At 38.3% G+C, this 10,999-nt stretch overlaps 1 protein-coding gene across 5 annotated transcripts in view; it reads left to right on the top strand.

Annotated features, from left to right (window-relative positions):
• The window catches only part of LOC139965293 (U3 small nucleolar RNA-associated protein 4 homolog), a 60,771-nt gene that overhangs the window by 957 nt on the left and 48,815 nt on the right, over positions 1-10,999 (top strand). For all 5 annotated transcript variants that reach the window (XM_071967507.1, XM_071967505.1, XM_071967506.1 and 2 more), the window contains exons 2-11: positions 2,205-2,484; positions 3,932-4,051; positions 4,610-4,675; positions 5,479-5,656; positions 6,088-6,242; positions 6,849-7,068; positions 8,020-8,120; positions 9,207-9,309; positions 9,610-9,677; positions 10,459-10,575. In XM_071967507.1, the coding sequence (XP_071823608.1) occupies positions 2,329-2,484; positions 3,932-4,051; positions 4,610-4,675; positions 5,479-5,656; positions 6,088-6,242; positions 6,849-7,068; positions 8,020-8,120; positions 9,207-9,309; positions 9,610-9,677; positions 10,459-10,575 (1,284 nt within the window). In that variant the 5' untranslated portion in view covers positions 2,205-2,328. The remainder of the gene's footprint in view (positions 1-2,204; positions 2,485-3,931; positions 4,052-4,609; positions 4,676-5,478; positions 5,657-6,087; positions 6,243-6,848; positions 7,069-8,019; positions 8,121-9,206; positions 9,310-9,609; positions 9,678-10,458; positions 10,576-10,999) is intronic.

Below are 10,999 nucleotides of genomic sequence, written 5' to 3'. Positions count from 1 at the left end.
TAGCCTTTGGGATTTCTATCTTATTGCTTTTAGGATTGGTTTTGGGAGCCTAGGGCCTTAAGATCATTGAACCAGTCTAGCATTAGTACCGCCAACATAAAAAAATTGTCATCCCTCATTTTCACCTTTGTTTTTTGCAGAGTGACTGCTCACTTGCAGTAAAGGTGGGGGAGGGGAGTGTCACACCCTTGACCATATTGGCTTTCAGGCAATGTCGGCTTTTTGGAATCCCAAGATAAGCTCCCTTAAAATAAGCTTTTAAAATTGAACTGCTGGGGTTCCAAAAAAATAGCTTATGAAGTGACTAAGACTATTTGGGCCCAGAAGGTTGGCTCTTTCAAGGCCCCTAAACTGACTGAGTATCAATAGCAAAGTCGGCCTTTCAAGCCCCTCAAATATGGATTAAGTAGAACCTATATTTGACGTACAGTAATGGGGCCATAAAGATTGGCATAATTGAGGACCCCAAAATTGACTTTAAGTCCTTTTTGCATCTCATAAATCTGGGAACTTGCAAAAGATTCAATCTCATGATTTGCGGCCAACTGTTCTATCCTTTCATATCCTTAATCACTGCCTACACCTAACATTAGCAAGCCTGGGCAGTGGCTAACCGTTGGTAGGGCTGCGAGTTTTCGTTTAAAGACCTAAACGTTTAAACGGCCGATTTTTTGTTCGTTTAAACGTTTAAACGTTCGCGAAAATCGCGAGAAACCGCCGAGCATAAAGGCGTGGGGTCCAGGGGACCGCCCTAGGGCCCTGGTGGGGCGAAGACCCCGGAAAAGGAAAAGGAATATTTTGCGTGTCTGGCGATAAAAAAAATCGCAGTTGAGGATGCAAAATACTGACAACTTTTTGAATTTACATTGTCACGAAGCTAATGAAAAATTTTAAATGACAAGTTAGAGTAGCTGTATTATGTTATAAAATGAAAAGAGATTTAATCTGTTTACAATCTTTAAAAAGTTTAACTTACAGAACCTCCGATATTATGAAACAAAAAACGTTCGGCAAAGCCCCGTTTCTAGATTGCCTAACAATGAATAGCGTGCACTAAACGTTCATCAGTTTACAACTGCAGTACGGTTTAACCTAACTTAAAGACAACGGTAGGATACTGAATATGTGCTCAGAATTTTCCCAGGTACAAACTGCGCGCTCATCCCCTGTCTAACACCTGCTTGTTAACATTTTTGGCACGTTTCCAAGAAACGTTTCATGGAGTATTCCCCATGATACAACGGTCCGTTGGTCAGTCCATTTAGCCTAGCCTAGTATTTTAGGCTAGGCTAGCGCTAGGCTACCTACGTTAGAACTTACAGACTTAGGCCTAGGCCCCTAGGGCTGAATCGTAAATTTAATGTGCAAATGTAATTAAGTTCTTCTTATGTCAGTCGTTTCAAATACAATATTTTTCTAATAGTTCATGACATTTAAAATGTAGCATCTGTAAAATGTAGAATCTGATTTTGTAAGCCTGAAACTGAAAGACATGAAAGAACTTCAGGTTTGCGCGCCGAGGTCAAATGAATGACGTCACATCAAAAATGGTGTCATCCAAAGCCAATAATAAACCTATTTTCAAAATCGTCACAGCCCTGCGAATAAGGTGTCTGTGTACGTTATTCGCCGGGCTGCCCTGCGAATAATCACTTCGTTAAGGATTTGACATAGGCCACAATAACTCCGCTAAGCAGAGGTCTTTTTTAGTGATACCAAGGTGCAATTAATGTGAAGTGGAATTGGAAGAATGCCTACTTTACAATTACAATGAATGTACTACTAGGCTAATATCAAACTTCTGAAAGATTTAAATAAAAATGGCACAAGCAGATTTCAGAAACAGTACTACAGTATACTACTATTACTAGGCGTTTAGGTTTACTAACCTTATACTAGGCCTTGGCCTAATTACACCTTGTAAAGGTGTTGTGCAGAGAGTGTTTAACTTATCAGAATTCTGGGCAATTAAGAGAATGTGCCTCTCTTATTCCACTGGTTGCCATACGCATAGGTGTTAAAAACTTTTTAAGTTTACATTGTGAACCCTCTCTTTACACATTTTCCCACAATTTTCACAAACTGTGAATGTGAGCATTTTAATTTGTCATGTTGACAACTTGACTACAATATTGCAAAGTTAAATTGTAACAGTCTTGCTTTATATGAGTTTTCACAATTTCTGGTTTACCATATTTTTGCAGCCTCAAGTGTCAGTGACTGTGCTAGCCTAGAAGTGTGACATCAATCTTATGAAGTATTTCGTGTGAACGGAACTGATGATTTCTCTTTTCAACAAGCTGTCAGAAAGAAGAACTGAATAAAGTTATGGGAGAGTTTAAGGTTCACAACGGAAAGTTCTTTGAATACATGCCGAGTGGCATACAGTGTATGTCATACAGCAATCACACTCTGGCTGTCGGCAGAACGGATGGTTCCATTGACATTTGGAAAGTTACGGAAGAGTCATGGTATCACCAAAAGGTAAGATGTAAGAAATGTAATGTTACTGTTTCTCCCATTCTCATTTAAATAGATCAGCCCAAAAAATATTGATATTTGTAAGCAGCTGCACATGTGTCCATTTCATGCACCTTTTTTTTTTTTTTTTTTTTGGTAATGGACCTACTTTTTAGGAAGCTATAGCTACCAGATGATGGTTAATTATACATTGAAATAACATAATCACAGGCTGGAAGTTGGTAAGTATAGCCTCCTAATGTAATGAGCCAGAGTTTCTGATTCTCCGAAATTTTCATAAAGGGCGGGGGGGGGGGGAGGGGCCCTCTCCATGTATCTGTTGTTAGAATTTTTCTTTGATATACTATATCATCTACAGATCAAATTCACTGTTAACTTTCTGTACTTAAAATATCTGATTTAGGCTATTATGGCTGCCTATGCCTTTGAAGTTGTTGAAAAAAAGTATTCCATGAATTCTGAAGATTACAGTGATTACATGTTTATGGAGCCAAAATGATCATATGGATTATACAGTTCTGTGCACACAAACAGGGATACTTAAATTCTGTTTTCTTTTTGTTTAGCATTTTGAAAGCTTTCGTCACATAAAATAGTAAAAATACTGGAATTTGTTTATACAGCTGTCTCAGTTGATAAAATGCTGCTATACGTCTTGTATGTATGTATTTTAGATCCTCCTGCAAGCAGGAACTTGCGAAGAAGCCATCATTGGCTTATCAAAGCCGCAAGCTGACTGAAGTCAGTTTCTTAGATTCATATTTAACGTCCATGATTATGAATTGTATTTGCATCTGTGTGGCAATTTGCCTATTTAACATTGCACTGAAGTAGCTACTGTATGTGATACTGGATAGACAGTACGCTGTAGTGTTAGTATATTATAGTAATAGTGGCAGCTATACATGTCTGGCCAGAAGAAATTATCATACAGCATGACATTTTTTAATGATGTTCAGTAGTGATGCGCACCATCATTATGACTAAATATTCCTTGAATGATGCCAGCAAATTCACAGGAAATTATAATTTCTCAACAAAATGCAAATAATTTACAAATTTATGGTTATTGTTGCAGTTAGACAATGTAAGAACCTTCTGCCGATAAAAAAAGAGCCATTTGATAATATTTTACAAAAAATTGATCACTTTCTTTTGTAGTTAGGTTAACAACTTGCAAAATGATATATTTTGCACAGTACAAGAAAATTGCTATCTAGTTCAAATGCAAAACTTAACATATTTTTGGCAACATGGCTTTCTCTCTGACAACAATCCATGAGTTTTCAAGTCAAAATAAGGTTGTTTAGAAGTTGTTCGGAAGTTGTAGAGAATGCTACTGCTTAAGAAAGTAATTAATTTGTGACATTTTATGTACTGTATATGTTCTTGTGGTTTTTGTTTTCAGTCTTGATAATATCATCAATGTTTCTCTTCTCTCAAATGTCAGACACTTCCCGGTAGTGAGCAAAGAAACGTTCAGTGTCTTGCATGGGTCAAAGGTCGGCTGTTCTCTGCTGGTCTCCAAGGCAACATTACCGAATATGATTTGGTTAAATTGTCACCTAAGGTGAGTTTATCACAACTGCATTAGGAAATCAGGAGGTTGCTGGTCGTTGCTGAAATTTTACACTTCCTGCCATTTTTTGAATCGGGCTATCCGGATTTTTGTGGTGGCAATCCCAATATAACTATTACTTTGCACAATAGCCTTGCATACAGTGTAACCAATAATCACTTGCCAGTTTCATTCGATACAACCCAGAAAGCGGCTTGGAATGTATCTTAAACGAAATTCACCTTTATTAATTACTATCTGGAGGTCACTGGTTCGAAGCTTGTGATAGCACCCCCCCCCCCCCCCCAAAAAAAAATCATTGCTTAATTGGTTTTACTAAGAAGATTTTATTCTCACCTTTTCTAGGCCCTATGTTTCAATTATGATTGAGTTTGTACAGTATACATAGATGCAATCAGTAGCATGCTAAAAAGAACTTTAAATGGGTATTGTCGATCTAATCCAAGGACCATTTCTCCCTTACCATTGATATAAAGTTCCTATTCTTCTATGCCTTCTATTTGTACCCGATTATATTTATACTTGCTTTTCTCCTCCCTTACCTTTCAGGTTTCACACTTTTATGGTCACGGGTTTTGGTGTATGTCTGCCAGTCATGATAAATCGAGGCTAGCTGTGAGTTCATTTTGTGTCTTGTTTTGAACCTTTTGAGAAATTAATCAATGAGATATTTTATATTTCTCCTGCCTTAAGTGACATTTGAGAGGCAAGGGAATCAGGCAAGAGGTTTGAGTAGCAACACCTCATTTTGTTCTCAGTTTAATTCATTGCAGATCAATCGAAACAGGCAATGGACATTGTGTTTTTATCGCAAGTAAAATGTTTACTGTAGCTTCAGTCGTCTCCCTGTGAAATGGTAAATGGGGGAGGGGACGGGGGGAGGATACATTGATGGTAGTGCAGTAAGTATGTTTCTATTCTTGAAACGTATATTATTAATGTGGAAACTCACATAAATAGTTTATTATAAATTTTAAGGTAATGATAGATTTTGAAAGAGTGTGAATTCTGTCTGACCGCACTAGCTTGTGGTTGATAAAACCAAATATAGCTTACAGTCTCCATGCTGGAACCAGTTTTCCTTGATCTATAGACTCATGATTTCCATGTCTAACCACTCTAGCTTGTGGTTGATAAAACCAAACTATAGCTAGCAATGTCCAGATGGGAACCAGTTTTCCTTGATCTGTAGACTCATGATTTCCATGTCTAACCACTCTAGTTTGTGGTTGATTAAACCAAACTATATCTAACAATGTCCAGGCAGGAACAGGAACATTTTTCCTTGAACTATAGTCAGGATTTCTATAACTGTGCTCGATTTGTGGCAAAAATAAACTAGAAAGTCACTTGGACAAGATTTATGTCGGTCATGATAAACAAACCTGTGAAAAGTCGATCTCTCTCTCTCTCTCTAGGTTGGCTGCGAGGATGGTTGCGTAAGATTGTACAAGATCCTGGAGGATAAGGGCGTGGTCTATGAGAGAGGATTTCAATTCCAGAAAGAGCAGATCGTCTCGTTAGCCTGGCACAGATCCGGCGAAGTGATCGTCACAGGGTCCATCAATAATATAAGAGTCTGGGATGTAGCCTCGGGTAAGTCGGGTGCCAAAGATAGCAAACCTTCCAACGCATTGGAGAATGAAAACAAAGATGGAGATATCCTTTCTAGTTCTGCTTCTTCTTCTCTCATATCTGGATCTGCCAATTTTGTCAACCATTTACAGTACCTCTTCATAAACCTTAAGTTTTCAATAGTTTTAATGGGTACTTTACTACCCAAACGGTATTCCATTGAAAAATGCGGTGTTTTAATTTTTTATACAGCATCGCTAAAGGTGTCTTGAGAAAACAGAAGAAGCACTTCAGAGAGAGTCTCATAATTTGTCATTTGTGTAACAATTTGGCCATTTTTGTAGAAGACTGTATTTTATGCTTTAACTGCTGCTGAATTATTCATGAGTTAACATTATTCATCTAGTGATCCCCGTATGTAAGCTGTCTGTCACTAATTCCTTTGATTTTAGGTCAGGTGAAACAGAGGATAACCACCCAGCGTCTCCGTCGGCGCCAAGAGGTGGTGGTGTGGTGCCTCACCATCCTGCAAGACTTCACCATCGTCAGCGGAGATTCTCAAGGCCTGACGCAGTTCTGGGACGCCAGGACAGGAGTGAGTTTGCAGGTAGGTTATCCATGCTGTTCGACAGGAGAAGTCTTGGCGGGCCAAAGGATGTTGGAATTTTTTGATAAAATATGATGTCTCATCATATAAATTTCGTTGAGTGACGATAGAATTTAGGAATATTGGATTGCAAGATTTTCCAAGAGGGGGGGGGAATGAGAATGGGTATCTAAAAGCAGACCATACTGGTGTCATCACTCAAGTTATCAAACAACGTGAGTGAAAACTCAAAGCAGAATGTATTAGAACTGGCAAGAAATAACAGAATAGAATTTGTCAACACCTCGATTTTCTCACAAGCAAATAGTTTTGAGGGTAATATGAGGCATTGGTGTAGAAGGTTAAAAACAATTTTAGAAAAATGCCAGGAAATTGCTATGCCCTACTGGCTACTCAAAGTTGTCTCCGTAGCAACGTGTAATGATTATTTTCTCCCATAGATGAACATCAACATGGTCTTGGGGGCCTACTAAAACTTTATTAAATTGCAATACAAAGAGAGGATGTATAAATTTATTGGTAACTATTATCTCACATCGTTGATTAATATTTTTTTCTCCTTTGTTTGTGTGTGTCTGTGTACATTTGCATTTTGTCTGTGTACAGTCTTTCAACAGTCACAGAGCTGGCATATTTGCATTGTGTGTCAGCCCCAATGAGAGATCAGTGTACACTGCTGGAGCAGACCCTAGGATCGTCACCTTTAGTCTAGCGTCGACTAACGACAGGAACAACAGAGAGGAGTGGACGAAGGCTTGGTCATCCCACCACCATTTTCATGACGTGAAAGCGTTATCAGTAGTCGACGATCTCCTTGTATCTGGAGGTTAGCATAGAATGTAGTCTTTATCCTCCTTATAGATCTCTGGTTGTAAGAACATCAGGAGTCTGTCTGCTACATTTGTAACATTACCTTATTACCCAGGTGTAGTTAATGAACGGGAGGGTAACTTTACACAGGTGTAGTTAATGAACTGGAGGGTAACTTTACACAGGTGTAGTTAATGAACTGGAGGGTAACTGTTTACACAAGTGTAGTTAATGAACTGGAGGGTAACTGTTTACACAGTTGTAGTTGATGAACTGGAGGGTAACTGTTTACACAAGTGTAGTTAATGAACTGGAGGGCAACTTTACACAGGTGTAGTTCATGAACTGGAGGGTAACTGTTTACACAAGTGTAGTTAATGAACTGGAGGGTAACTTTTACACAAGTGTAGTTAATGAACTGGAGGGCAACTTTACACAGGTGTAGTTCATGAACTGGAGGGTAACTGTTTACACAAGTGTAGTTAATGAACTGGAGGGTCACTTTACACAGGTGTAGTTCATGAACTGGAGGGTAACTGTTTACACAGGTGTAGTTGATGAACTGGAGGGTAACTTTACACAGGTGTAGTTCATGAACTGGAGGGTAACTGTTTACACAGGTGTAGTTTATGAAGGAAGGTAACTGTTTCCACATGTATAGTTAATGAAAGGATTAACATGTTCTTATTAGTATAGGAACGACTGTTTACTCAGGCGTAAAAACAAAGGACGGGAATTTGATCAGTTTTAGTAATTTAGGGAGGTGACCATTTACTCAGATGGGTTACTTATATTCATTGAAGGGGCTGAATATGTCCACCTGGCTGATGTATGCTGTCTTTTGCGAATTATGGAACTTCTAATGAAATTTTTAGGAGTGATGAATTAGAATCATAAGTACAAGCTTATTAAACATTTACTTGGTGACATTGTCAAAGTAATAAATCTGCCTCTATCCATTATCCAGGCACGGATACCATTCTGAGATCGACAGCCTTACACAGACTCGGCTCAGATAGCAACAGTCAGATAATCCCCAAGAGAAGAAACGATCTTCCCTTCCCCATGGTGAGTAAAAAGAAATCTCCATCTTGTCAGAAGAAGCTGTCAAATGGCAAGTTACAAGATGAAGATCATCACTCAAAAGTTTAAAGAATATTCCAGAGTTTTTTTCATATTTTATTGATAGATGACCAGAATAATATGAAACAAAAACTTCACCAAAGCATATGAATATCTGATTTTACAGGTTGAGAGAAAATGACATTTGCACTTAACAGGTTGAGAGAAAATGGCAATTGAAACCTTCCACAAGCCCTCAAATTTTTAAAGGGTACTTAGGAAAATGGTTGTGACGTCACAAATTCACAACCAGATCTGTGACGCCACAACCATACTCATACTGTCGAAAGTAGAATCATACATCCCCAGATAGTAGGCGCAATTAGTCTAGTCTTAGGTGCATGCAATCTGTCTAAAACTATATACATGTCCTCATTGAGTAGGTGCAATTGAGCTTGACCTAGGTACACATCCTCTTAAGCAGGTATAAGCAATGTAGACATTAATTCATTGACTAGATTAGTTCTTGAGTCTGGATGCATGTAGATGTCGCAATTAGATTTTGCATACAGACTTAGGCCTAGAATTCTAATGGGTAAGCAACATCCAGCCAAGTTTCTTGTGAAATAAAGAGGTGGATTGCCTCAATTTTTTTGGTTGGGGGGGGGGAGGGGGTGGTCAGCAGTTATTTACATGCCGTCTCAAAGAGAAGTTCTCTGAAATATTCTTGAAAGGAGCTGATTTTGAGTAAATTTGTTGAACATTTTTACATGTGATTATAAGCACTGAGATAATCATCTGTGTGATGAGTTAATTACTTGCATCTAGAAAAAGGTCTTGGTTTTATCGGTAAATAATCATGTTTTTCTTGGGCAGAGTAGTAATCAATAGATTTGGTTAAAAAAAATCATTTTTCAGGCAGAGTCAGTTGGTGAGTAAAATTAATATGTTTGACTAGGTTACCAAAATATTCTGTAATTTCTGTACTTGTGGATTTCCATGAGAGTATGAATTCGAACAAAATAAATGCAAACGAGTCGCTTTCAGTGGATGATATGATCGATTTTCTTCTTTCCACGCACGACTCTACAGAAACCCCTCGTCCAGACAGCCCCCGAGGCCAACCTGATTCTGTGTCAGCATCAGTGCAGTGTAGAACTATGGAGACTTGGCTCCATAGAGAAAGATGTCAGAGGTACTATGATGGTGAACATTGCAATCTCTAGTCAGGTTGATGTATTCTTCCCCCACCTTTCAATTTGTGAATGTCCCAAAGAAGATTGAATTTTATCATGAAGTTTTCACTTTCTAGAAGTAGGATACTTGGCGATTAAGAGTGAAGACCAGTTGCCTACTACCTTTAAAATATAACGTTTTGCTTTAGTCTACAAACCTTGCTCAGTTGGCGAAGAAAGATTCCTGATTATGTCATAGTTTTTTATTACGATGCAGTTTGAAAATGTTTTCCTTTTCGTCTTTTATCTTCTCCGACTAGATTTTGCAGACGGAGCCTCAATCTCAATTGCATCAGGACCGAGTAAACTCATTGAGATTAGATCAAAGGTAAACCACCATATGAAGTTGAAGTTACCAGTAATATGCATAAAAAAGCTATCACAAATGTACATACTCTAGTTATAAGGTAATTATTGAGCTGTGTGAGAATTCATATGATTCATTTGAGTGTGAAACTGAAAATCTTGGTAGTTTCGATACGCTTGCTTCTATAGATAACGATATCTGCTGAATAATCTCCATGATATGATTGTGAAAATTCTGATATGCAACCTCCTGTTTTATACTTCTTCCATCCCTCATCATCCATTTTCCCACCTCCATCCTTTTCTTTTCCTTTCCTTTCGACACCTGTCTTTTACTCCCTCCCTCCCTCCTCCCTCCCTTCCCTCTCCTACGATTCCCCAACCTTTCCTTTCCTGATTCTGCTCTTCTTCAACCGAGGTGCTGCTCAATGAAAGTGTTATGGTTAAGTCATTGGACTTATGATCTAAGGATTGCAGGTTCGAGTCCTGGCCAGATAATTGAGTCGTGTCCTTGGGCAAGGCACTTTATTTCCATTGCCTCTCTTCACCCAGGTGTATAAATGGTGACCTGTGAGATAAAACTGTTAGCTGGGCGCTGTTTAGCTGCTGCCATGTGGAGGGATTGTCTCTATGTTTGACAGGTTATCGTTGACTGGGGTAATATTGTGATTGTAAGGCGCATAGAAATGCTTTTGCATATAGTTGCGCTATATAAATGAATATTATTATTCTTATTATTAATGTGAATGTTTGCTAGTAATATGTATCTACATGATGTGTTTATTGGAATGATCTCTCCTCAGAGTGGAGAGCAAATCATATGTAGCGCCCTCAGTACCTGTGGGAGTTGGCTGGCTTATTCCACTGTGGAGAAAATCAGGTTATACAAGGTGACCCTTGATCCCTTGGTACTTCATAAGGTAAGTTAAGACTTGTCGGTCATTAAGAACTGTTTTTACAACTTTTGATTTGCCATTTCAATTTCAAAAACAAAAAAATGGAAATTTCATCATCAAAATGGGGAAAAACACCTGCAACTAAGCTATTACGCGGATGAATTCGCTGGAACAACACTCTGTTGAAAACATTTCTTCTCTTACCTTACTCATGTCCATTTCTCACCGGTCTGAATAGTTTGTTAGTATTTATATATGATATATATATATAGGCAAACATATCACTGTCACCTAATATGTAAATTAGTCACCAGCTGACAGAGGAGAACAGCTTCCTTAGGGAAATATTCCATGAATTTTTTTGGTTTCCATCGAAAACCAGAGAGCAATTTTTAGAATCATCAGAATGAAACGCTCAACTCCTCTAATAGCTTTTGAAAACTGATGA

This window comes from Apostichopus japonicus, chromosome 3 (genome assembly GCF_037975245.1).
Source record: "Apostichopus japonicus isolate 1M-3 chromosome 3, ASM3797524v1, whole genome shotgun sequence".
Taxonomy (NCBI): Eukaryota; Metazoa; Echinodermata; class Holothuroidea; order Aspidochirotida; family Stichopodidae; genus Apostichopus; species Apostichopus japonicus.
The sequence above is the reverse complement of the archived record's forward strand: the minus strand, read 5'-3'. Positions and strand labels throughout refer to the sequence as shown.